Raw genomic sequence first — 27,508 nt, 5'->3', positions numbered from 1 at the left:
ACAGTAGAGGTTATATACAGTAGAGAGGCTATATACAGTAGAGAGGCTATATACAGTAGCGAGGTGAAGATTGTTCTCTATCGGACTATTTATTTTGACCCCCTGATTAGTCACCGTTCACTAAACCTGAAACCACTGTGTTTTGCTGAATGTCCTAGGGCCCAGCTGCTGTTCAAACACACGTAGACTATGTTACGTAACTATTGCAACTTCACTGGCTGTGTCAACAAGTAGGGCTGTGATATTGGTCAATTTCTGTCTTTGAAAGAGCAAAGCCAGTTGAGGAGTAAAAAAAAAAAATGATATTGATCTTTAAAGATAACCGATACATATATTTAATTGATTTGATATGATTTCTTTTCAACATGCAAAATGAAGACTAAGCTATTCAAATCATGAACCTCACACCTTGACTTCCTGTTGATTATGATGAATTTAAAACAAGAGATCACACTTACTCTTCCAAAGAATATCATTTAAAAACAAAACCAAAAAAAAGCTTATTAAATACAACAAAACAGGAAACAAATAGGCAGTAGGGGCATGAAGGTATTTATGCACATATCAACACGTCGAAATGTGACCAACAACATCGGAATGATGTGTTGATATTGCATCATTGAAGTTGCTGCATCATCCGTGCTTACCGCTCAATGTCATTTAGCGCATGTTGGACCAATTCTAGACATGCACCACTTAACCTTTACTAATGGCTACTTGGAATAGTTTCCCCAAGACAAACGGTGATATGATATGATATATATATATATATATATATATAAAGAAGGGGTAATCTCTTTTGAAGTGCATATCCAACTCCATGTAAATGGGTGTAGATAGACAGCATCTTGGGGCGGGACAGTGAACCTCAGCTGGTCTCGCTCACAGCAGCTTCTCTCCTGACTGCCGAGCGCGCGGCAGTGGAACGTTTCCTGTTTCTGAACATTTAAAAAAAAACAACACGTTATTTTCAAGAGGAGGTCATATATTTTTTAAAAGGTAATTCGAGTGATATTGTATATTCAGCTAAAAGTACAAGTTCATTTTTTTTGGGGGGATTGATTAGTTAGCTTTTGCTGGTAGGAGTTTCTCCGGTTTCCCCGAGCAGACGGTGTGGTTAGGTAACGGGAGCCAGCCGGTGTTTTATCACGTAACGTAGTTACAGCTAGCTAGCTAACTAACTAAAGTGGCGTTTTGCAATACCATCTGGTTTAGCTAACGAATGTAGCTAGTTAACGAGTTAGCTACATTAATCCAACCCAAAATAAACCATATTTCGTCGGTAAGCGCACAAGCTGGTGAAGGTGAGCTAGCAAGTTAGCATGCTAGCAACAGTATCTCAGGTAGCTTCGTCCCACAACTAACGTTAGCTAATATACATGGTCATTTAATTAAAACGGATAACAATTTTAAGACTTAAAAAGAAAAACTTTTAATGTTACGGATGGCAGGAGTCCAAATTATTGTTAATATAATTGATTTAAATGGAAAAATAGAAGGACGAAGCTACCGCTCAGGTAATTTTCCATGAACTCGGCAGTGACAGATGGGGTTTGGTTGGTGAGGAGGGCAGTCAGCTAAATTATTTCCATGCTAACTAGCTAGGATTAGCTCTGTCTGTCTGTCTCTCTCTGTCAGTCTGTCACTGTCTGTCTGTCTGTCTCTTTCTGTCAGTCTGTCACTCTGTCTGTCTGTCTGTCTGTCTGTCTGTCTGTCTCTCTCTGTCAGTCTGTCACTGTCTGTCTGTCTGTCTCTCTCTGTCAGTCTGTCACTCTGTCTGTCAGTCTGTCACTCTGTCTGTCTGTCTGTCTGTCTCTTTCTGTCAGTCTGTCACTCTGTCTGTCTGTCTGTCTCTCTGTCTCTCTGTCTTTGTGTGTCAACAGGCTCGACCTGTTTTCATTTCAATGACAAATGGGATTGTTGACAGTGGTTCATTTGTGAATTGGAGGTGCCGGGAACACATAGTGAGTGTTAGAGCCGGGGTGCTCTGAGGTACCGGATTAAACAGCCAAATCTCTTATTATCTATGGTAGTGAAATGGACAGCGCTCTCCAAGGTGCTGATGAATCCCATAGCATTTTAGAAGTCACTGCTTTAGAAGCCTCTGATAGGCTAATTGACATAATTTGATACGCATAGCCTATATGCCAACATACTGTAGAATAGAGGTGGGGTTGACACGCGTTGCCTCAATCTGAACGTTAACCTCAATCTGAACGTTAACATGCGCTGCCTCAATCTGAACGTTAACACGCGCTGCCTCAATCTGAACGTTAACCTCAATCTGAACGTTAACACGCGCTGCCTCAATCTGAACGTTAACCTCAATCTGAACGTTAACACGCGTTGCCTCAATCTGAACGTTAACCTCAATCTGAACGTTAACACGCGTTGCCTCAATCTGAACGTTAACCTCAATCTGAACGTTAACACGCGTTGCCTCAATCTGAACGTTAACACGCGCTGCCTCAATCTGAACGTTAACACGCGCTGCCTCAATCTGAACGTTAACACGCGTTGCCTCAATCTGAACGTTAACACGCGCTGCCTCAATCTGAACGTTAACCTCAATCTGAACGTTAACCTCAATCTGAACGTTAACACGCGCTGCCTCAATCTGAACGTTAACACGCGCTGCCTCAATCTGAACGTTAACACGCGTTGCCTCAATCTGAACGTTAACACGCGCTGCCTCAATCTGAACGTTAACACGCGCTGCCTCAATCTGAACGTTAACACGCGTTGCCTCAATCTGAACGTTAACACGCGTTGCCTCAGTCTGAACGTTAACCTCAATCTGAACGTTAACACGCGTTGCCTCAGTCTGAACGTTAACACGCGCTGCCTCAATCTGAACGTTAACCTCAATCTGAACGTTAACACGCGCTGCCTCAATCTGAACGTTAACCTCAATCTGAACGTTAACACGCGCTGCCTCAATCTGAACGTTAACACGCGTTGCCTCAATCTGAACGTTAACACGCGTTGCCTCAATCTGAACGTTAACACGCGTTGCCTCAATCTGAACGTTAACCTCAATCTGAACGTTAACATGCGCTGCCTCAATCTGAACGTTAACATGCGTTGCCTCAATCTGAACGTTAACCTCAATCTGAACGTTAACACGCGCTGCCTCAATCTGAACGTTAACACGCGTTGCCTCAATCTGAACGTTAACCTCAATCTGAACGTTAACACGCGCTGCCTCAATCTGAACGTTAACACGCGTTGCCTCAGTCTGAACGTTAACCTCAATCTGAACGTTAACACGCGCTGCCTCAATCTGAACGTTAACACGCGTTGCCTCAATCTGAACGTTAACACGCGTTGCCTCAATCTGAACGTTAACACGCGTTGCCTCAATCTGAACGTTAACCTCAATCTGAACGTTAACACGCGCTGCCTCAATCTGAACGTTAACACGCGTTGCTTGCGCTACGGTTTTGGAAGCATAAGTACTTTTATCTTTCATGTCAGCCACAAATATTTTTCTAAAAACAAAATATTAAATTGATACACACTTTGTCAAGGTTAGTGTTCCCACAAGCCCATATCTGGCTCATGGACATCTACAAGTCTCTGCTAGGTAAAGCCCCACCTTATCTCAGTTCACTGGTCACCATAGCAGCACCCACCCCTTAGCACGCGCTCCAGCAGGTTTATCTCACTGGTCATCCCCAAAGCCAATTCCTCCTTTGGCTGCCTTTCCTTCCAGTTCTCTGCTGCCAATGACTGGAACAAACTGCAAAAATCTCTGAAGCTGGAGACTCATATCTCCCTCACTAGCTTTAAGCACCAGATGTCAGAGCAGCTCACAGATCACTGCACCTGTACGTAGCTCATCTGTAAATAGCCCATCCAACTACCTCATCCCCATACTGTATTTATTTATTTATCTTGATCCTTTGCACCCCAGTATCTCTACCTGCACATTCATCTTTTGCACATTCTACCATTCAAGTGTTTAAATTGCTAAATTGTAATTACTTCGCCACCATGGCCTATTTATTGCCTTCCCTTATCCTACCTCATTTGCACACACTGTAAAAATACTTTTTTTTTTACTGTATATTTTGTTTATTCCATGTGTAACTCTGTGTTGTTTCTGTCGCACTGCTTTGCTTTATCTTGGCCAGTTCGCAGTTCTAAATGAGAACTTGTTCTCAACTGGTTCTACCTGGTTAAATAAAGGTGAAATAAATCAAATCATTAATATCTCTCATGTTATAGCACTTGGGCAAGGAGCCTTGGGCCAGTAGCCAGTGAAAGCATTTCTGGTGAGACTGATTGATTTGGTAATTACAGCTTTTCATAAGCTGTGAGGATAGATAATAGCAACATATAGAGGCATATAAACTGGGCCACGCTGCTGTGGTAGTCAGCTGACCTGAGGGATAGAGGGAGGTGAACTCTCAGTCCTATTCATTAGTGTTTAACTGTAGCAACTCCCCCTTATTGGACAAGTTGAGGTAGTGAGTGAGTCCCTCTGTTTCAGTCTGTTTTTCCTCTGTTTTGGTGCCTAGTGAATATGACCGTGAACTCTGGTCTTGTGGTGGTCGGTCACATGGCCTGTGAGTTGGACCTGGTCTTAATTTAGCTGTGGCTTGTGATGTACAGGGGTGTGTTTGGGGAGGTGGTGCCGACCACAACCTATCACCTTCTTCCATGACCAATTTGGACAGGGGGTGGGTTTTGGGGAGGTGGTGCCGACCACAACCTATCACCTTCTTCCATGACCAATTTGGACAGGGGGTGGGTTTTGGGGAGGTGGTGCCGACCACAACCTACCACCTTCTTCCATGACCAATTTGGACAGGGGGTGGGTTTTGGGGAGGTGGTGCCGACCACAACCTATCACTTTCTTCCATGACCAATTTGGCAAATCAAACATTGCCCTCATGGGACAGACATGAACCTTTGTGAGGTCAGGGACTTGACTCCTGACTGACTCACTTAACTGTCTGGTTAAAGACCATCAACACCACTATGGAGTTAGCATTCTCCCTACTGTTCAATCCATGTGGATTTAGTTGTCCTGCTGATGTGTCCTGTGTTCATTCTATGAAATATGTGATCTTAAAAAAAAAAAACTGGAATTGAATGTTAATCTAGTGAACAACAAGCTCTTTAGAATTGGTCAAATGTTAAACTAGTGAACAACAAGCTCTTTAGAATTGGTCAAATGTTAAACTAGTGTTTTTTCATAGGTAAAGTTTAGCCTTATTTCTCAGCTAGAAAGTTTAGATAATATCATGAAGACCCCACCTGTAAAGAGGTGTAACTTACACAGCCCTAAACAGCCTTTCCAGTGGGCCGGTCAGTGGGCCGGTCATTTAAATGTGTAGTGTCACTTGATCATCTCATCTAGATTAATGAATCAGACTCCAGCCATGTGATTGCCTGTTCTCTTTCAACTGCAGTGTATTATCTCTCCGTTCTATTGCAGCATACCAACTCGGTCTAGCCTGCACTCTTTTCACTAGACTCTTCCTGGGACTCCCTGCGTTGTTTCCGTAGCAACAGTGCTGCCAATCAGAGAGAAAAGATCTGGAACGAGTGAACACTGACAAGTTCATTTAATAGTATGGGGTTTAGTTGATGTGAACCCAGGGCATCCAGAGGTCTAGCAGTGGTCAGGTTTTCTATTGTGCAGCTGTGTTTGAAAGAGAAGTGCAACTCGGCATTCCTGCTGAATACACACTGAGTGGAGGATCACATACTGATGCCAGGCTGGTATATCATTATCACAGAATGCACCCTACCACCCTTGGTGGCCAGGGTTGGATGAGGACACGTTGTACCCCACCACCCTTTGTGACCAGGGTTGGATGAGGACACGTTGTACCCCACCACCCTTTGTGACCAGGGTTGGATGAGGACAGGTTGTACCCCACCACCCTTTGTGACCAGGGTTGGATGAGGACAGGTTGTACCCCACCACCCTTTGTGACCAGGGTTGGATGAGGACAGGTTGTACCCCACCACCCTTTGTGGCCAGGGTTGGATGAGGACAGGTTGTACCCCACCACCCTTTGTGACCAGGATTGGATGGGGACAGGTTGTACACCACCACCCTTTGTGGCCAGGGTTGGATGAGGACAGGTTGTACCCCACCACCCTTTGTGACCAGGGTTGGATGAGGACAGGTTGTACCCCACCACCCTTGGTGGCCAGGGTTGGATGAGGACAGGTTGTACCCCACCACCCTTTGTGACCAGGGTTGGATGAGGACAGGTTGTACCCCACCACCCTTTGTGACCAGGGTTGGATGAGGACAGGTTATACCCACCACCCTTTGTGGCCAGGGTTGGATGAGGACAGGTTGTACCCCACCACCCTTTGTGACCAGGGTTGGATGAGGACAGGTTGTACCCCCACCACCCTTGGTGGCCAGGGTTGGATGAGGACAGGTTGTACCCCACCACCCTTGGTGGCCAGGGTTGGATGAGGACAGGTTGTACCCCACCACCCTTTGTGACCAGGGTTGGATGAGGACAGGTTGTACCCCACCACCCTTTGTGGCCAGGGTTGGATGAGGACAGGTTGTACCTCCACCACCCTTGGTGGCCAGGGTTGGATGAGGACAGGTTATACCCCACCACCCTTTGTGACCAGGGTTGGATGAGGACAGGTTGTACCCCCACCACCCTTTGTGACCAGGATTGGATGGGGACAGGTTGTACCCCCACCACCCTTTGTGACCAGGGTTGGATGAGGACAGGTTGTACCCCACCACCCTTTGTGGCCAGGGTTGGATGAGGACAGGTTGTACCCCACCACCCTTTGTGACCAGGGTTGGATGAGGACAGGTTGTACCCCACCACCCTTGGTGGCCAGGGTTGGATGAGGACAGATTGTACACTACCACCCATCCAAGGTTGGATGAGGACAGGTTGTACCCGACCACCCTTTGTGGCCAGGGTTGGATGAGGAGAGGTTGTACCCCACCACCCATCCAGGCTTGGATGAGGACAGGTTGTACCCCACCACCCATCCAGGGTTGAATGAGGACAGGTTGTACCCCACCACCCATCCAGGGTTGGATGAGGACAGGTTGTACCCCACCACCCATCCAGGGTTGGATGAGGACAGGTTGTACCCCACCACCCATCCAGGGTTGGATGAGGACAGGTTGTACCCCACCACCCATCCAGGGTTGGATGAGGACAGGTTGTACCCCACCACCCATCCAGGGTTGGATGAGGACAGGTTGTACCCACCACCCATCCAGGGTTGGATGAGGACAGGTTGTACCCCACCACCCTTTGTGGCCAGGGTTGGATGAGGACAGGTTGTACCCCACCATCCATCCAGGGTTGGATGAGGACAGGTTGTACCCCACCACCCTTTGTGGCCAGGGTTGGATGAGGACAGGTTGTACCCCCACCACCCTTTGTGACCAGGATTGGATGGGGACAGGTTGTACCCCACCACCCTTGGTGGCTAGGGTTGGATGAGGACGGGTTGGATGAGGACAGGTTGTACCCCACCACCCATCCAGGCTTGGATGAGGACAGGTTGTACCCCACCACCCTTTGTGGCCAGGGTTGTGTGAGGACAGGTTGTACCCCACCACCCATCCAGGGTTGGATGAGGACAGGTTGTACCCCACCACCCATCCAGGGTTGGATGAGGACAGGTTGTACCCCACCACCCATCCACGGTTGGATGAGGACAGGTTGTACCCCACCACCCTTTGTGGCCAGGGTTGGATGAGGACAGGTTGTACCCCCACCATCCATCCAGGGTTGGATGAGGACAGGTTGTACCCCACCACCCTTTGTGGCCAGGGTTGGATGAGGACAGGTTGTACCCCACCACCCTTTGTGACCAGGGTTGGATGAGGACAGGTTGTACCCCACCACCCTTTGTGGCCAGGGTTGGATGAGGACAGGTTGTACCCCACCACCCATCCAGGGTTGTTTGAGGACAGGTTGTATCCCACCACCCTTTGTGGCCAGGGTTGGATGAGGGACAGGTTGTACCCCACCACCCATCCAGGGTTGGATGAGGACAGGTTGTACCCCACCACCCATCCAGGGTTGGATGAGGACAGGTTGTACCCCACCACCCATCCAGGGTTGTATGAGGACAGGTTGTACCCCACCACCCATCCAGGGTTGAATGGGGACAGGTTGTACCCCACCACCCATCCAGGGTTGTATGAGGACAGGTTGTACCCCACCACCCATCCAGGGTTGAATGGGGACAGGTTGTACCCCACCACCCTTTGTGGCAAGGTCTGTTTTGTAATTTCACCCCCTGACGACCAGGGTCCGATTCATGATTTCACTCCCTGACGACCAGGGTCTGATTCATGATTTCACCCCCTGACGACCAGGGTCTGATTCATGATTTCAACCCCTGATGACCAGGGTCAGATTTATGATATCACCCCCTGATGATCAGTGTCAGATTCATGATTTCACCCCCTGATGACCAGGGTCTCATTCGTGATTTCACCCCCTGATGACCAGGGTCAGATTTATGATATCACCCCCTGATGATCAGGGTCAGATTCATGACGACTGTGACATCAGCTACCAGAAGCTCTGTGACCCATTGTCGTTGTGAGACTTCTGCTTAAGGTTTTCTGTTACTCTAGAACCTGGCTGATCTCTTGTTATCGTTAACTTGTGGGCTGTGTTCACTAGGAACGAAACGGAATAAAACGGTCTGATACGGAGTGAAATGGGCAACTTTGTAGACTGTAGCAGACGTTCCAGTGCATTTTCTTCTGTTTGGTGCCTCATTGAACTAGGAATGTGACAAATATAAAACAATTCTTAATATTATTATTTTTTAAATAGTGTTAAATGTTTTTAAAAATGACTTCACAATCCAAATATGGTTCCTTGTATGAACTGCACTGCCCCCTAGCAGTTAGTCTACCCCTGTCCTGGCAACCGACTTACCGGTCCTCACTAGTTACCACAGCCACAAAGTCAGTAAACCTATTTCTACAATTAATATGATTTAAAACCTAATCCTAACCACACTGATAACCTTATGCCTCACCTTAAAATAACACCAAAAATATACTTTTTGTTTTTGTGATTTTTAATTTTTTTTTACAATAAAGCCAGTTTTGACTTATTGGCTGTGGTAACTAGTGGAACCCCTACTGCTGTCCCCACCCACTCAGTAACGATGGTACTTACTACTGTCCTCCAACCACTCAGTAACGATGGTACTTACTGCTGTCCTCCACCCACTCAGTAACGATGGTACTTACTGCTGTCCTCCACCCACTCAGTAACGATGGTACTTACTGCTGTCCTCCACCCACTCAGTAACGATGGTACTTACTGCTGTCCTCCACCCACTCAGTAACGAGGTACTTACTGCTGTCCTCCACCCACTCAGTAACGATGGTACTTACTGCTGTCCTCCACCCACTCAGTAACGATGGTACTTACTGCTGTCCTCCACCCACTCAGTAACGATGGTACTTACTGCTGTCCTCCACCCACTCAGTAACGATGGTACTTACTGCTGTCCTCCACCCACTCAGTAACGATGGTACTTACTACTGTCCTCCACCCACTCAGCAACGATGGTACTTACTGCTGTCCTCCACCCACTCAGTAACGATGGTACTTACTGCTGTCCTCCACCCACTCAGTAACGATGGTACTTACTGCTGTATTCGATAGGCCAAGAATTGAAAAACGACAAACCTCAGTTTTCCCACTTCCTGGTTGGATTTCTCTCAGGTTTTCGCCTACAATATGAGTTCTCTTATACTCATAGACATCATTCAAACAGTTTTAGAAACTTCAGAGTGTTTTCTATCCAAATCTACTAATACTATGCATATATTAGCAACTGGGACTGAGTAGCAGGCAGTTTACTCTGGGCACGCTCTTCATCCAAACGTGAAAATGCTGCCCCCTATCCCAAACAGGTTATGGTATTGAAGCAGACATCCTCCACCATTTGACAATTGCTGCATATCAACTCCAATCGTTTCTGTAATCAGCACTGTGATTATCTCCCTCCGTCCCTCATTGCACTGTCGGGTCTCACTGTGCCTCCCTTTCGGCAGTGGGTCGGGTCTCACTGTGCCTCCCTTTCGGCAACACAAAATAAAGTATATTTGGGTACAAAAATAAAATCCAAATTAAAACAATAGCAGGGCATAAACCGTCATTATTATTCCTCCTCATACACCGATAACAATACATTAGTCACTGGACACAGGTCTCACTGTGCCTCCCTTTCGGCAGTGGGTCGGGTCTCACTGTGCTTCCCTTTCGGCATTGGACCTGTACTGCCAGTCTAGCTCAATTCCAACTCGCCAAAGTTTGCATTTCATCACCTTCTCATTTAACTTTCCAAAGTTTGGCCATACAGGACTTCCCTGCTGGCTGTTCCCAGTCTCACTCTCTGACCTATCAGAACCAACAGAACATATAAGATGTTCTGTCAGAGGCCAAAGAAATATCCCGTGGAGTACCGCAGGGATCCATTTTAGGGCCACTCTAATTTCTTATATACGTTAATGATATACCAGATGCAGTGAAGTGCAAACTGTTGCTTTATGCTGATGATTCAGCGGTATACTGATATCAGGGAAGGATACAGTTCACATAGAGGAGACCCCGAGTATGGAATTGTAGTTTTGTTTTTAGAGATTGTTGTCAGTCAACCAAATTTGTCACCTATATATTTACGAAAAAACGTGTCTATTTTCTTTGGAACAGAATGCAGATTGCTTAAAGGTTGACAAGATAAAAGTGAACTGTGCAGGCAAGGAGATTGAATCAAAAACAAGTGTATCTTATCTTGGTGTGTCCCTAGATCAATCCCTTATTTTCTGGAGACATGATTGCTCCTAAAAAAAATATATATTTCTAAAATGACAGAACAAATTGAAATGTTTTTTTTATCGTTACACTAGATATTTTAACATCCAAAGTTAAGAAACTGCTTGTCTCAACCATGATTCGGTGTCATTTTGATTATGCCTACTCTGCTTGGTATAGTGGGCTGTCAAAACAACTGAACAAGAGAATCCAGGTCATGAGCCCCCCTCATGTACCCCCCTCCCCCTAGGACCCACATAGGGGTACATGAGTTCTGGGAGGTGGGCTTGTTGCCTTTGGAGTCCAGAGTGGATCAACTTAAACTTCATTACATGTTTGACATCTATAGCCAACACCAGTTACAATACCAGAACCAGAGTTTGTCTTGTACTGCGAGGAGCATGTTTTTCCATACAGGCATTTGTCTATGGAATAGCCTCCCCTTGGAGATCAAGCAAAGGAAAAAGTAGAAATAGCTTTTAAAAGCTTTTCGTTTGGACAAGGTTGTCTAAGTAAGAGAAACCACTCCACTGCCTCTTCTGCCCCCTACTGCTGGACAGGTGTATCTATGTGAATGATAGGTCAAATGTTTGTTTAGGATCCATTCTCAAGGTGTTTTTAACATATGGATTCGATAATATATCCGTCGAGGCAGTTGGTTTCTCATAAGAAACGATTGGAAAAATGGCTACCTCAGTATTTTACGCAAGGTTTTCTCCGGGAGACACCATGCGTCCGCTCGCCCTATATAGTCTCTTACAGCCATTCTCCAATGGAAATGTCTAAAAAGACGTCACAATGCTGTAGTCACCTTGGGGAAAACGTAAGCTCATTCGTAGCTCATTCACAGCCATATAAGGAGTCATTGGCATGAGGCGGTTTCAAAAAATGCGGCACTTCCTGGTTGGATTTTTATCTGGGTTTTGCCTGTAACATCAGTTCTGTGGCACTCACAGACAATATCTTTGCAGTTTTGGAAACGTCAGTGTTTTCTTTCCAAAGCTGTCAATTATATGCATAGTCGAGCATCTTTTCGTGACAAAATATCTTGTTTAAAACCGGAACGTTTTTCATCCAAAAATTAAAAGAGCGCCCCCTATATCCAACTGGTTAAAAGCTTTTCATTTGGACAAGGTTGTCTAAGTAAGAGAAACCACTCCACTGCCTCTTCTGCCCCCTACTGCTGGACAGGTGTATCTATGTGAATGATAGGTCAAATGTGCAATAAATATATATATATTTTTTAAGGTCAAAATTAGATTTTTAAGGTTAGGGAAAGGTGCAGAGGATAGTGCCACTTTTTAGGATATCTATATATATATGAATGTATTTATGGTTGTTTGTGATTCTGTCTCTTCTATTTAATCATTATATTTGTTATTGTTTTGGAAACGAGTGTTTTTAATTAATACTTTCAAGTGATATCCTCGAGTGTTTTTAATTAATACTTTCAAGTGATATCCTCTGGCTCCACATTTGTACATTCTGTTGTGTCTGTTAACCAAAATAAATTCAATCCCCCCGTGTTGACTGTAGCAGACCTACTTGTTTCAATCCATTTTCTTCTGTTTGGTGCCTAATGAACACACCTCTGTGTCTCTCTCTCTGTCTGTCTCTCTGTCTGTCTCTCTGTCTGTCTCTCTATCTCTCTATCTCTCTCTCTGTCTCTCTCTCTCTCTCTCTGTCTCTCTGTCTCTCTGTGTCTCTGTGTCTCTGTGTCTCTCTGTGTCTCGGTCTCTCTCTCTCTGTGCAGACTGTAGAAGACATTAATCCAATTCCAAAGATGATTTCCAAACTGAGCCACAGCCTGAGGAGCGTTGCCCCGGCCCTGACCAGAGCTGTCCACTCTGGGACACGCCCCGCCTCTACCGCTGCCTCCAAACTGAAGATGGACCAACCGCTCACCGCTGAGGAGGTGTATGCCAGAGAGGAGAAGTATGGAGCACACAACTACCACCCACTTCCTGTGGCGCTGGAGAAAGGAAAGGGTGAGTGAGCCCACAGAGATCCTGTGTTGTCGGTAGACTCTGCGTCGGGACGTTGTCGGTAGACTCTGCGTCGGGGCGTTGTCGGTAGACTCTGCGTCGGGGCGTTGTCGGTAGACTCTGCGTCGGGGCGTTGGCGGTAGACTCTGCGTCGGGGCGTTGTCGGTAGACTCTGCGTCCGGACGTTGTCGGTGGACTCTGCGTCGGGGCGTTGTCGGTGGACTCTGCGTCGGGGCGTTGTCGGTGGACTCTGCGTCGGGGCGTTGTCGGTGGACTCTGCGTCCGGACGTTGTCGGTGGACTCTGCGTCGGGGCGTTGTCGGTGGACTCTGCGTCGGGGCGTTGTCGGTGGACTCTGCGTCGGGGCGTTGTCGGTGGACTCTGCGTCGGGGCGTTGTCGGTGGACTCTGCGTCGGGGCGTTGTCGGTGGACTCTGCGTCGGGGCGTTGTCGGTGGACTCTGCGTCGGGGCGTTGCCGGTGGACTCTGCGTCGGGGCGTTGCCGGTGGACTCTGGGGCGTTGCGGGACTCTGCCGGTTGACTCTGCGTAGGGACGTTGCCGGTGGACTCTGCGTCGGGACGCTGCCGGTGGACTCCTGACAGACTAACTAGTGTCCTGCCTACTGTACATCATTCTGGCTCCTGCCCTATTGGCCGTTCTGGTTCGGGACAAGGCTTGCTTCCAATACCTGTTCCCAACCCCCCTCTGCTCTGTCTCGTCTCCTCCCCAGGTCTGTATGTGTGGGACGTGGAGGGCAACAGATACTATGACTTCCTGAGCGCCTACAGTGCAGTGAACCAGGGCCACTGTCACCCCAAGATCATCGCTGCTCTGAACGCCCAGGCCTCCAGGCTCACCCTGACCTCCAGGGCCTTCTACAACGACATCCTGGGGGCCTACGAGCAGTACATCACCACCCTGTTTGGATACGACAAAGTACTGCCCATGAACACAGGTTAGGAGGCCTGATATGACCTGCCCATGAACACAGGTTAGGAGGCCTGATACAGTATGTACTGCCCATGAACAGGCCTACTGCCCATGAACACAGGTTAGGAGGCCTGATACAGTATGTACTGCCCATGAACAGGCCTACTGCCCATGAACACAGGTTAGGAGGCCTGATAGGTTAGGAGGCCTGATATGACCTGCCCATGAACACAGGTTAGGAGGCCTGATATGACCTGCCCATGAACACAGGTTAGGAGGCCTGATACAGTATGTACTGCCCATGAACAGGCCTACTGCCCATGAACACAGGTTAGGAGGCCTGATAGGTTAGGAGGCCTGATATGACCTGCCCATGAACACAGGTTAGGAGGCCTGATATGACCTGCCCATGAACAGGCCTACTGCCCATGAACACAGGTTAGGAGGCCTGATAGGTTAGGAGGCCTGATATGACCTGCCCATGAACACAGGTTAGGAGGCCTGATATGACCTGCCCATGAACAGGCCTACTGCCCATGAACACAGGTTAGGAGGCCTGATACAGTATGTACTGCCCATGAACAGGCCTACTGCCCATGAACACAGGTTAGGAGGCCTGATAGGTTAGGAGGCCTGATATGACCTGCCCATGAACACAGGTTAGGAGGCCTGATATGACCTGCCCATGAACAGGCCTACTGCCCATGAACACAGGTTAGGAGGCCTGATAGGTTAGGAGGCCTGATATGACCTGCCCATGAACACAGGTTAGGAGGCCTGATATGACCTGCCCATGAACAGGCCTACTGCCCATGAACACAGGTTAGGAGGCCTGATATGACCTGTCCATGAACACAGGTTAGGAGGAGGCCTGATATGTACTGCCCATGAACAGGCCTACTGCCCATGAACACAGGTTAGGAGGCCTGATAGGTTAGGAGGCCTGATATGACCTGCCCATGAACACAGGTTAGGAGGCCTGATATGACCTGCCCATGAACAGGCCTACTGCCCATGAACACAGGTTAGGAGGCCTGATACAGTATGTACTGCCCATGAACAGGCCTACTGCCCATGAACACAGGTTAGGAGGCCTGATAGGTTAGGAGGCCTGATATGTACTGCCCATGAACACAGGTTAGGAGGAGGCCTGATATGTACTGCCCGTGAACACAGGTTAGGAGGCCTGATACGACCTGCCCATGAACTCTGGTTAGGAGGAGGCCTGATATGACCTGCCCATGAACTCTGGTTAGGAGGCCTGATGGAGAGACTGCTCACTAGCGGTCTGACATGTCGATCTGCTGTGGAGGTCCGTGGTACACAACATGTCAATTCTAAAGTAGAGTGACATTAATGCTCTTTCCCTCTTTGTGGACCAGGTGTGGAGGGAGGAGAGACGGCCTGTAAGCTGGCCCGTAAGTGGGCCTACACTGTGAGGGGCGTTCCCAAGAATCAGGCCAAAATCATCTTTGCAAGTAAGTCGGTATACAGCACCTTTTTTGGGGGGGGCATTGTTATGGTGGTGCAGTAGGGCTTGAACCCCGTCATGGCTGCTTGCAGCTATATTTGTTACAATGTTATTTTGAATGGCATATTCCTGTAATCGTGTTCTAGTTCATTTAGTTCCCTCACGTGGCAGAATGCATTGGAACTCTGTGCGGTGAATACCATAGAAGAAGGATACTAATTGTAATGTGGCTAACCTCTCCTCCTGTAGATGGTAACTTCTGGGGGAGAACCATGGCCGCCATCTCGAGCTCGACAGATCCTAGCAGTTACGAGGACTTCGGTCCCTTCATGCCCGGCTTTGGGCTCATCCCCTACAACGACATCCCTGCTCTGGAGGTACGTGCTGACATGACCACGTCCTCTATAATACTGAACCTTGATGTTACCTCTCTACAGGCCAGTTTCCTGAACCATGATGTTACCTCTCTACAGGCCAGTTTCCTGAACCTCTATAATCCTGAACCTTAATGTTACCTCTCTACAGGCCAGTTTCCTGAACCTCTATAATCCTGAACCTTGATGTTACCTCTCTACAGGCCAGTTTCCTGAACCTCTATAATCCTGAACCTTGATGTTACCTCTCTACAGGCCAGTTTCCTGAACCTCTATAATCCTGAACCTTGATGTTACCTCTCTACAGGCCAGTTTCCTGAACCTCTATAATCCTGAACCTTGATGTTACCTCTTTACAGGCCAGTTTCCTGAACCTCTATAATCCTGAACCTTAATGTTACCTCTCTATAGGCCAGTTTCCTGAACCTCTATAATACTGAACCTTGATGTTACCTCTCTACAGGCCAGTTTCCTGTTCCTCTATAATCCTGAACCTTGATGTTACCTCTCTACAGGCCAGTTTCCTGAACCTCTATAATCCTGAACCTTAATGTTACCTCTCTACAGGCCAGTTTCCTGAACCTTAATAATACCTGATGTTACTCTCTACAGGCCAGTTACCTTAATGTTACCTCTCTACAGGCCAGTTTCCTGAACCTCTATAATCCTGAACCTTGATGTTACCTCTTTACAGGCCAGTTTCCTGAACCTCTATAATCCTGAACCTTAATGTTACCTCTCTATAGGCCAGTTTCCTGAACCTCTATAATACTGAACCTTGATGTTACCTCTCTACAGGCCAGTTTCCTGTTCCTCTATAATCCTGAACCTTGATGTTACCTCTCTACAGGCCAGTTTCCTGAACCTCTATAATCCTGAACCTTAATGTTACCTCTCTACAGGCCAGTTTCCTGAACCTCTATAATCCTGAACCTTAATGTTACCTCTCTACAGGCCAGTTTCCTGAACCTCTATAATCTGAACCTGATGTTACCTTGAGGCCAGTTTCCTGTTACCTGATGTTACCTCTACAGGCCAGTTTCCTGAACCTCTATAATCCTGAACCTTGAACCTTCTACAGGCCAGTTTCCTGAACCTTATAATACTGAACCTTAATGTTACCTCTCTACAGGCCAGTTTCCTGAACCTCTATAATACTGAACCTTGATGTTACCTCTCTACAGGCCAGTTTCCTGAACCTCTATAATACTGGAGAAATGGCCAGTTTCCTGAACCAACCTGATGTTACCTCTCTACAGGCCAGTTTCCTGAACCTCTATAATCCTGAACCTTGATGTTACCTCTCTACAGGCCAGTTTCCTGAACCTCTATAATACTGAACCTGATGATGTTACCTCTCTCTACAGGCCAGTTTCCTGAACCTCTATAATACTGAACCATGATGTTACCTCTCTACAGGCCAGTTTCCTGAACCTCTATAATCCTGAACCTTGATGTTACCTCTCTACAGGCCAGTTTCCTGAACCTCTATAATCCTGAACCTTGATGTTACCTCTCTACAGGCCAGTTTCCTGAACCTCTATAATCCTGAACCTTGATGTTACCCCTCTACAGGCCAGTTTCCTGGAGCCAGATCAGGCCTAGTCCTGTTTGAGCATGCTTAGTCCAGACGAAGTCTTGGTCTGGAGAAATGGGCCTTTCTTCCATATTGAGTCAGTATACTCAGCAAAGGGAGAGTCTCCATCACTGTAAAATCCATTGATGAGATCTGATCACGGAGATTTGATCTGTTATCACTGACGGTGTGCTGATGGTTGTGCCCAGAAAGCTCTCCAGGACCCTAACGTAGCAGCCTTCATGGTAGAGCCCATCCAGGGAGAGGCTGGGGTCGTGGTCCCTGACCCCGGATACCTCACCACTGTCAGACAACTCTGCACTCAGAACAACGTGAGTACGAGACGTTTCGGCATCGACACAAAAAGGCCTTGAGAATCAACGGTTGATCTGTTTTTGTCTTTTGGAAACAGACACTTTTGGTTGATTGTTTTATTGTTGTTGTTAAATAAAAAATAAAAATACTGATATAGCTTTTTCCTTGTTACTGTGCTTCCCTGTGTTTGGGTCTCTAGAGACCAGGTTATTATAAAACACTTTTGTGCCAACTATTGATTTTAAAAATACCTTTTTTATAAATGAAATGTGATTGAATATCTCCTTCTGCATGGTGTTTAGGTGCTGTTCATAGCCATGGCTGTAATGTAGAGGCCCAGTCAGACATAGACTCTACTGATACCTCTCTGTTCCCATGCTTAGGTGCTGTTCATAGCCGACGAGGTGCAGACTGGACTGGCCCGTCATGGGCAGACGTCTGGCCGTGGACCATGAAGAAGTACGTCCTGATATCGTGATCCTGGGAAAGGCTCTGTCAGGAGGTGTCTACCCATGTGAGTAAACACAACACTGTTACTCTACGTTCTCTGCAATGTTGTTGTGCTCCTCGTTTTTGATTGACTGAATGAAAATGCTGTCTAATAATTTAGTATGGGATGGGTCTCATTTAATACATGAATATTCATGGTTTAATTCACTTCCTTTTGTGACTCACTGCTTATTCAGCCTGTTGGGACTGTTGGGACTGTTGGGACTGGGTCATGTTGGGACTGGGTCATGTTGGGACTGTTGGGACTGGGTCATGTTGGGACTGGGTCATGTTGGGACTAGGTCATGTTGGGATCATTATGGGACTGGGTCATGTTTGGGACTGGGTCATGTTGGATCATGTTGGGACTGGGTCATGTTGGGACTGGGTCATGTTGGGACTGGGTCATGTTGGGACATGTTGGGACTGGGTCATGTTGGGACTGGGTCATGTTGGGACTGGGTCATGTTGGATCATTATGGGACTGGGTCATGTTGGGACTGGGTCATGTTGGGACTGGGTCATGTTGGGACTGGGTCATGTTGGGACTGGGTCATGTTGGGACTGGGTCATGTTGGGACTGTTGGGACTAGGTCATGTTGGGACTGGGTCATGTTGGATCATGTTGGGACTGGGTCATGTTGGGGTTGGGTCATGTTGGGACTGGGTCATGTTGGGACTGTTGGGACTGGGTCATGTTGGGACTAGGTCATGTTGGGACTCATTGGATCATTATGGGACTGGGTCATGTTTGGACTGGGTCATGTTGGATCATTATGGGACTGGGTCATGTTTGGACTGGGTCATGTTGTGACTGGGTCATGTTGGGACTGTTGGGACTGGGTCATGTTGGGACTAGGTCATGTTGGGACTGGGTCATGTTGGATCATTATGGGACTGGGTCATGTTGGGACTGGGTCATGTTGGGACATGTTGGGACTGGGTCATGTTGGGACTGGGACTGGGTCATGTTGGGACTGGGTCATGTTGGGACTGTTGGTCATGTTGGGACTAGGTCATGTTGGGACTGGGTCATGTTGGGTCATTATGGGACTGGGTCATGTTGGGGTTGGGTCATGTTGGGGCTGGGTCATGTTGGGACTGGGTCATGTCAGTCTATGATATATACCTGTTGTCATGTTGGGACTGGGTCTGGGAGGTGTCTGTTGGGACTGGGTCATGTTGGGACTGGGCCATGTCAGTCTCTGATATATACCTTGTCCTGCCAGGTGTCTGTTGGGACTGGGTCATGTTGGGACTGGGTCATGTTGGGACTGGGTCATGTTGGGACTGGGCCATGTCAGTCTCTGATATATACCTTGTCCTGCCAGGTGTCTGTTGGGACTGGGTCATGTTGGGACTGGGTCATGTTGGGACTGGGTCATGTTCTCTGATATATACCTTGGAGGTGTCTGTTGGGACTGGGTCATGTTGGGACTGGGTCATGTTGGGACTGGGTCATGTCAGTCTCTGATATATACCTTGTCCTGCCAGGTGTCTGTTGGGACTGGGTCATGTTGGGACTGGGTCATGTTGGGACTGGGTCATGTCAGTCTCTGATATATACCTTGTCCTGCCAGGTGTCTGTTGGGACTGGGTCATGTTGGGACTGGGTCATGTTGGGACTGGGTCATGTCAGTCTCTGATATATACCTGTCCTGCCAGGTGTCATGTTGGGACTGGGTCATGTTGGGATATATACCTTGTCCTGCCAGGTGTCTGTTGGGACTGGGTCATGTTGGGACTGGGTCATGTTGGGACTGGGCCATGTCAGTCTCTGATATATACCTTGTCCTGCCAGGTGTCTGCGGTGCTGTGTGATGATGAGGTGATGCTGACCATCAAGCCTGGAGAGCACGGCTCTACGTACGGAGGAAACCCTCTGGCCTGTGGCGTTGCCATGGCAGCTCTAGAGGTACGTGGTAGCTAGCTTTAAGTTATTCAGCTAGTTAATTATTTAGCTATGGACAGATTCAACTAGTTAGTTATTTGGCTATGGACATATTCAGCTAGTTAGCTAGCTAGTTAGTTATTTGGCTATGGACAGATTCAGCTAGTTAGCGAGCTAGCTATGGACAGATTCAGCTAGTTAGTTATTTAGCTATGGACAGATTCAGCTAGTTAGTTAGTTATTTAGCTATGGACAGATTCAGCTAGTTAGTTATTTGGCTATGGACAGATTCAGCTAGTTAGTTAGTTATTTAGCTATGGACAGATTCAGCTAGTTAGTTATTTGGCTATGGACAGATTCAGCTAGTTAGCTAGCTAGTTAGTTAATTAGCTATGGACAGATTCAGCTAGTTAGTTATTTGGCTATGGACAGATTCAGCTAGTTAGCTAGCTAGCTAGTTATTTAGCTATGGACAGATTCAGCTAGTTAGTTATTTGGCTATGGACAGATTCAGCTAGTTAGCTAGCTAGCTAGTTATTTAGCTATGGACAGATTCAGCTAGTTAATTATTTAGCTATGGACAGATTCAGCTAGGATAATTCATTTAGCTATGGACAGATTAAAACATTAGGAGAGATGGAGACCCCGCACACTTAATAATGTGGACAAATCCAAAACAGAGGTATAGATTCAAACATTGACACATTGAAGAAACAATAGTCCCACTTTAGCTTTGGCTAGGCTGGATGTCTTGGGTGACTCCTCCTACCATTCATCCTTTTAGCTTTGGCTAGGCTGGATGTCTTGGGTGATTCCTTCTACCATCCATCCTTTTAGCTTTGGCTAGGCTGGATGTCTTGGGTGACTCCTCCTACCATTCATCCTTTTAGCTTTGGCTAGGCTGGATGTCTTGGGTGACTTTCATCCTTTTAGCTTTGGCTAGGCTGGATGTCTTGGGTGACTCCTTCTACCATCCATCCTTTTAGCTTTGGCTAGGCTGGATGTCTTGGGTGACTCCTTCTACCATCCATCCTTTTAGCTTTGGCTAGGCTGGATGTCTTGGGTGTCTCCTTCTACCATCCATCAGTCTGGGCAGTCACGTATACTGCATGGTCAGAAGTATGTGGACGCCCCTTCAAATTAGTGGATTCGGCTATTTCAGCCACAGCCGTTGCTGACAGGTGTGTAAAATCGAGCACACAGCCATGCAATCTCCATAGACAAACATTGTCAGTAGAATGGCCTTACTGAAGAGCTCAGTGACTTTCAACGTGGCACTGTCATAGGATGCCACCTTTCCAACAAGTCAGTTCGTAAACTTTTTACCCTGCTTGTGCCGCTCTGGTGAATTGTAAGTGCTGTTATTGTGGAAACGTCTAGGATCAACAACGGTTCAGCCGCAAAGTGGTAGGCCACACAAGCTCACAGAACAGGCACGCCAAGTGCTGAAGAGCGTAAATATAGTTTGTCCTCGTTGCAACACTCACCACAGAGTTCCAAACTGCCTCTGGAAGCAACATCAGCACAACAACTGTTAGTCGGGAGTTTCATGAAATGGGTTTCCATGGCTGAGCAGCTGCACACAAGCCTAAGATCACCATGTGCAATGCCAATCACGCTTCACCATTGGCAGTCCGACGGACAAAACAGAGTTTGGCGGATGCCAGGAGAACGCTACCTGCCCCAATGCATAGTGCCAACTGTAAAGTTTGGTGGATGAGGAATAATGGACTGTTTTTCATGGTTCAGGTCCCTTAGTTCCAGTGAAGGGAAATCTTAACGCTTCAGCATACAATGCCGTTCTAGACAATTCTGTGCTTTGTGGCAACAGTTTGGGGAAGGCCCTTTCCTCATTTCAGCATTACAATGCCCCAGTGCACAAAGTGAGGTCCATACAGAAATGGTTTGTCGAGGTAGGTGTGGAAGAACTTGACTGGCCTGCACAGAGCCCTGACCTCAACTCCATCAAACAAGTTTGGGATGAATTGGAACATCGGCTGCGAGCTGGGCCAAATCGCCCAACATCAGTGCCCGACCTCACTAATGCTAAAGTCCCCATCAGCAATGTACCAACATCTAGTGGAAAGCCTTCCCAGAAGAGTGGAGGCTGTTATAGCAGCAATGTACCAACATCTAGTGGAAAGCCTTCCCAGAAGAGTGGAGGCTGTTATAGCAGCAATGTTCCCACATCTAGTGGAAAGCCTTCCCAGAAGAGTGGAGGCTGTTATAGCAGCAACAGGGGGACCAACTCCATATTAATGCCCATGATTTTTGTTTGAGATATTGGACCAACATCTTGTTGCCATGTAGTGTCTCATTCATTCCTTCAAGCAGTCAAGTCATCATATCTGGCTAGCTGGTTTAGTAAGACGGGATACTCCCCAGAGCAACATACAGATGAGAGTACTGTATCTGACTAGCTGGTTTAGTAAGATGGGATACTCCCCAGAGCAACAGACAGATGAGAGTACTGTATCTGACTAGCTGGTTTAGTAAGACGGGATACTCCCCAGAGCAACAGACCGATGAGAGTACTGTATCTGACTAGCTGGTTTAGTAAGATGGGATACTCCCCAGAGCAACAGACAGATGAGAGTACTGTATCTGACTAGCTGGTTTAGTAAGATGGGATACTCCCCAGAGCAACATACAGATGAGAGTACTGTATCTGACTAGCTGGTTTAGTAAGACGGGATACTCCCCAGAGCAACAGACAGATGAGAGTACTGTATCTGACTAGCTGGTTTAGTAAGATGGGATACTCCCCAGAGCAACAGACAGCTGAGAGTACGGTATCTGACTAGCTGGTTTAGTAAGATGGGATACTCCCCAGAGTAACATACAGATGAGAGTACTGTATCTGACTAGCTGGTTTAGTAAGATGGGATACTCCCCAGAGCAACAGGCTACATACAGAAAACTAATTAAAAAGGCAGACTAACTAAACGGAGCACAGAGATATATACACAAAATCTTTCCCTCAGCCTTTACATGCGGAAACGGTCAGAAAAGTTGGGGGACTGGGGCACAGTGAGTGTGACGTCGCTCTTCTTCAGCTCCAGCAGTTTGTAGTGCTGGCAAGCAGGCTGAGAACGGTGCTGAAAAACTGATTGATGATTATTGAGAGTTTATATGATTGTTTTCTGGATGGGATACTCCCAGAGCAACAGATAGATGAGAGTACTGTATCTGACTAGCTGGTTTAGTAAGATGGGATACTCCCCAGAGCAACAGACAGCTGAGAGTACGGTATCTGACTAGCTGGTTTAGTAAGATGGGATACTCCCCAGAGCAACAGACAGCTGAGAGTACTGTATCTGACTAGCTGGTTTAGTAAGATGGGATACTCCCCAGAGCAACAGACAGCTGAGAGTACTGTATCTGACTAGCTGGTTTAGTAAGATGGGATACTCCCCAGAGTAACAGACAGATGAGAGCATTTCAAAGCAGTGGGTGGGACCATCCTATCTCCTCTGACCACAGAACTTGGGCTCCTATCTCCTCTGAGTGATTGCTATGTACAGCAGAGGGGCTATGTACAGCAGAGGGGCTACGTACAGCAAGTAGAGAGGCTACATACAGTAAGTAGAGAGGCTACATACAGTAGAGGGGCTACATACAGTAAGTAGAGGGGCTACATACAGTAGAGGGGCTACATACAGTAGAGAGGGCTACATACAGTAGAGGGGGCTACATACAGTAGAGGGGCTACATACAGTAGAGGGGCTACATACAGTAGAGGGGGCTACATACAGTAGAGGGGCTACATACAGTAGAGGGGCTACGTACAGCAGAGGAGGGCTATGTACAGCAGAGGGGCTACGTACAGCAGAGGGGCTACGTACAGCAGAGGGGCTACGTACAGCAGAGGGGGCTACGTACAGCAGAGGGGCTACGTACAGCAGAGGGGCTACGTACAGCAGAGGGGCTACGTACAGCAAGTAGAGGGGCTACGTACAGCAAGTAGAGAGGCTACATACAGTAAGTAGAGAGGCTACATACAGTAAGTAGAGAGGCTACATACAGTAAGTAGAGAGGCTACATACAGTAAGTAGAGAGGCTACATACAGTAAGTAGCGAGGCGACATACAGATACCGGTTCGTCAGGCTGATGTGAGGTAGTAACAGGCCTCCTCTAACAGTACGTTGTCCTCCCTGACAGGTTCTGGAGGAAGAGAAGCTGGCGGAGAACGCTGAGAAGATGGGCCAGTTGCTGAGGTCAGAGCTGTCGAAGCTTCCTAAAGAGATCGTCCCCATCGTCCGGGGGAAAGGGTCTCCTCAACGCCATCGTCATCAAGGAGACTAAAGGTACGGGTGTAATCACTGGCTGTTAGATGTCGTCAAGGAGAATCATGTGGAATCACTTGGCTGTTAGACATGCCATCGTCGTCAAGGAGACTAAAGGTACGGGTGTATCTGATGTGGAATCACTTGGCTGTTAGACACGCCATCGTCGGGAGACTAAAGGGTTTCTGATGTGGAATCACTTGGCTGTTAAATGCCATCTTCAACAGTTCTGGCCCGACTAACACAAACCATCTGATTGGAATCACTTGGCTGTTAGACATGCCATCGTCCTGTCAAGGGTTGACTCTTCTTCCTGTTGAGCAGGGTTGGGTAACTCTTCTTCCTGATGTGGAATCACTTGGCTGTTAGAGCAGGGTGGGTTGGGTAACTCCTGTTGAGCAGGGTCTTCTTCCTGTTGAGCAGGGTTGGGTAACTCTTCTTCCTGTTGAGCAGGGTTGGGTAACTCTTCTTCCTGTTGAGCAGGGTTGGGTAACTCTTCTTCCTGTTGAGCAGGGTTGGGTAACTCTTCTTCCTGTTGAGCAGGGTTGGGTAACTGGCGGCTCCCTCTGATAATTTGCAGGGTTGGGTAACTCTTCTTTCCTGTAGACTAAAGGCTCCCTCTGAAATTCTTTATTACATTTTTAGTAACTCAGTCGGGCTGTCTCGACTTACTGTTGCTAGGTAGAACAGTAGAATACATGTGTGTGTTATTATAATGATATATTACTGATCTGATTATAATGATATATTACTGAATCACTGTTATTATAATGATATATTACTGTTTATTATAATGATATATTACTGACCTGTTATTATAATGATATATTACTGATCTGATTATAATGATATATTACTGACCTGTTATTATAATGATATATTACTGACCTGTTATTATAATGATATATTACTGACCTGTTATTATAATGATATATTACTGATCTGTTGTTATAATGATATATTACTGATCTGTTATTATAATGATATATTACTGACCTGTTATTATAATGATATATTACTGACCTTTATTATAATGATATATTACTGACCTGTTATTATAATGATATATTACTGACCTGTTATTATAATGATATATTACTGACCTGTTATTATAATGATATATTACTGATCTGTTATTATAATGATATATTACTGACCTGTTATTATAATGATATATTACTGATCTGTTATTATAATGATATATTACTGATCTGTTATTATAATGATATATTACTGACCTGTTATTATAATGATATATTACTGATCTGTTATTATAATGATAATTACTGATCTTTATTATAATGATATATTACTGACCTGTTATTATAATGATATATTACTGACCTGTTATTATAATGATATATTACTGACCTGTTATTATACATGATATATTACTGACCTGTTATTATAATGATATATTACTGACCTGTTATTATAATGATATATTACTGACCTGTTATTATAATGATATATTACTGACCTGATATATATATTACTGACCTGTTATTATAATGATATATTACTGATCTGTTGTTATAATGATATATTACTGACCTGTTATTATAATGATATATTACTGACCTGTTATTATAATGATATATTACTGACCTGTTATTATAATGATATATTACTGACCTGTTATTATAATGATATATTACTGACCTGTTATTATAATGATATATTACTGACCTGTTATTATAATGATATATTACTGATCTGTTATTATAATGATATATTACTGACCTGTTATTATAATGATATATTACTGATCTGTTATTATAATGATATATTACTGACCTGTTATTATAATGATATATTACTGACCTGTTATTATAATGATATATTACTGATCTGTTATTATAATGATATATTACTGACCTGTTATTATAATGATATATTACTGACCTGTTATTATAATGATATATTACTGACCTGTTATTATAATGATATATTACTGACCTGTTATTATAATGATATATTACTGACCTGTTATTATAATGATATATTACTGACCTGTTATTATAATGATATATTACTGACCTGTTATTATAATGATATATTACTGACCTGTTATTATAATGATATATTACTGACCTGTTATTATAATGATATATTACTGATCTGTTGATATATTACTGACCTGTTATTATAATGATATATTACTGACCTGTTATTATAATGATATATTACTGACCTGTTATTATAATGATATATTACTGACCTGTTGCATGTCTTCACTAACTAACTTAACGCCCGTAAAGAGACAGTGTATAATTTTCTGTCATGCATCTCAATAGGTAGTTATTTTACACTTTGTAAAAACCTAATATTCCTAATGACTTTGTAATTTTAATGGCAGGTATTTGGATCAACAGTTTATCTTTTTATACTAAACAAATGTATTTACACAACATGTGCTTCTATCTATCTTAAATGTGATGTTGTTGCTCTGTAGGCTGAAGCTTTGACCCCGTGTGTGTGTGTGTGTGTGTGTGTGTGTGTGTGTGTGTGTGTGTGTGTGTGTGTGTGTGTGTGTGTGTGTGTGTACGCGCTCTCACTTTTCTTTCCCCTCAGACTATGATGCCTGGAGAGTGTGCATGCGTCTCCGTGACAACGGACTGTTGGCCAAGCCCACCCACGGTGACATCATCCGTCTGGCCCCTCCCCTCATCATTAAAGACCACGAGGTCAGAGAGTGTGCTGACATCATCCAGAGAACCATCATGTCCTTCTAGAACCGCCCGGGAACTTATTCTAGAACACTGGAACAAACAGTGACAGCCTTCTAATCTAACTGATCTGACAAACAACAACTATCAATCTGATGTTACTAACTCTAAACATTTAGCAAATAAGTGTTATTGTATTGTAAGCAGTACTCTCTTAAGTTAATTTACTATGAGAATGTATGTGGAGAATAATTTTTTTGGTTTTGGTTTTCCACAGTACTGCCATTTTGTCGTAATGTCAATCTAAGCATCATTCGATCCTGAGAAGGTTTTCTCTTTTGAAGTGCTGGGACTGAAATGAGTTTTACAGGGTAACACTGCTGCTCCGAAGCAACTTGGGATGACCTTTAAGCCAGGGATGTTTTTAACTCTTGCATCTGCTTAGCTGGAAGACGGTTCAGATACGGATTTTAATTTAGTTGTTAAATCTGGCAACTACGACTGCAGCAAAATGTTTTAAAAAATGTAATGTGCTTAAACAAAAGTTTTTCACTTTATAAAACGGAGCAGTTTAAAAAACAAAGAAACATATTTAATTATTTAAATGTTAAAGTCATTTATTTGCTTGCTGGTGAAATGAGCAGAAATGTTTTACTGAAAGACAGGTATAACCAATAAGAATATTTTAACAATAAAAACGATGAAAGAATTGAA

General features: G+C 45.6%; 1 protein-coding gene across 1 annotated transcript; it reads left to right on the top strand.

The window, feature by feature from the left end:
* The first annotated feature begins 799 nt into the window (after positions 1-799).
* On the top strand, positions 800-27,508 carry LOC112240878 (ornithine aminotransferase, mitochondrial-like). Its single transcript, XM_042313758.1, is given in 12 exon segments — positions 800-999; positions 12,562-12,796; positions 13,523-13,747; positions 15,105-15,200; positions 15,443-15,570; positions 17,353-17,475; positions 17,842-17,883; positions 17,885-17,970; positions 19,748-19,862; positions 24,001-24,102; positions 24,104-24,146; positions 26,700-27,508. Coding segments are annotated over 11 exon segments (1,326 nt in total). The 5' UTR covers positions 800-999; positions 12,562-12,591; the 3' UTR covers positions 26,861-27,508.

This window comes from Oncorhynchus tshawytscha, unplaced genomic scaffold (genome assembly GCF_018296145.1).
Source record: "Oncorhynchus tshawytscha isolate Ot180627B unplaced genomic scaffold, Otsh_v2.0 Un_scaffold_1381_pilon_pilon, whole genome shotgun sequence".
Taxonomy (NCBI): Eukaryota; Metazoa; Chordata; class Actinopteri; order Salmoniformes; family Salmonidae; genus Oncorhynchus; species Oncorhynchus tshawytscha.
Note: the sequence above shows the minus strand (reverse complement) of the source record. Positions and strands in the feature narration are given on the sequence as shown.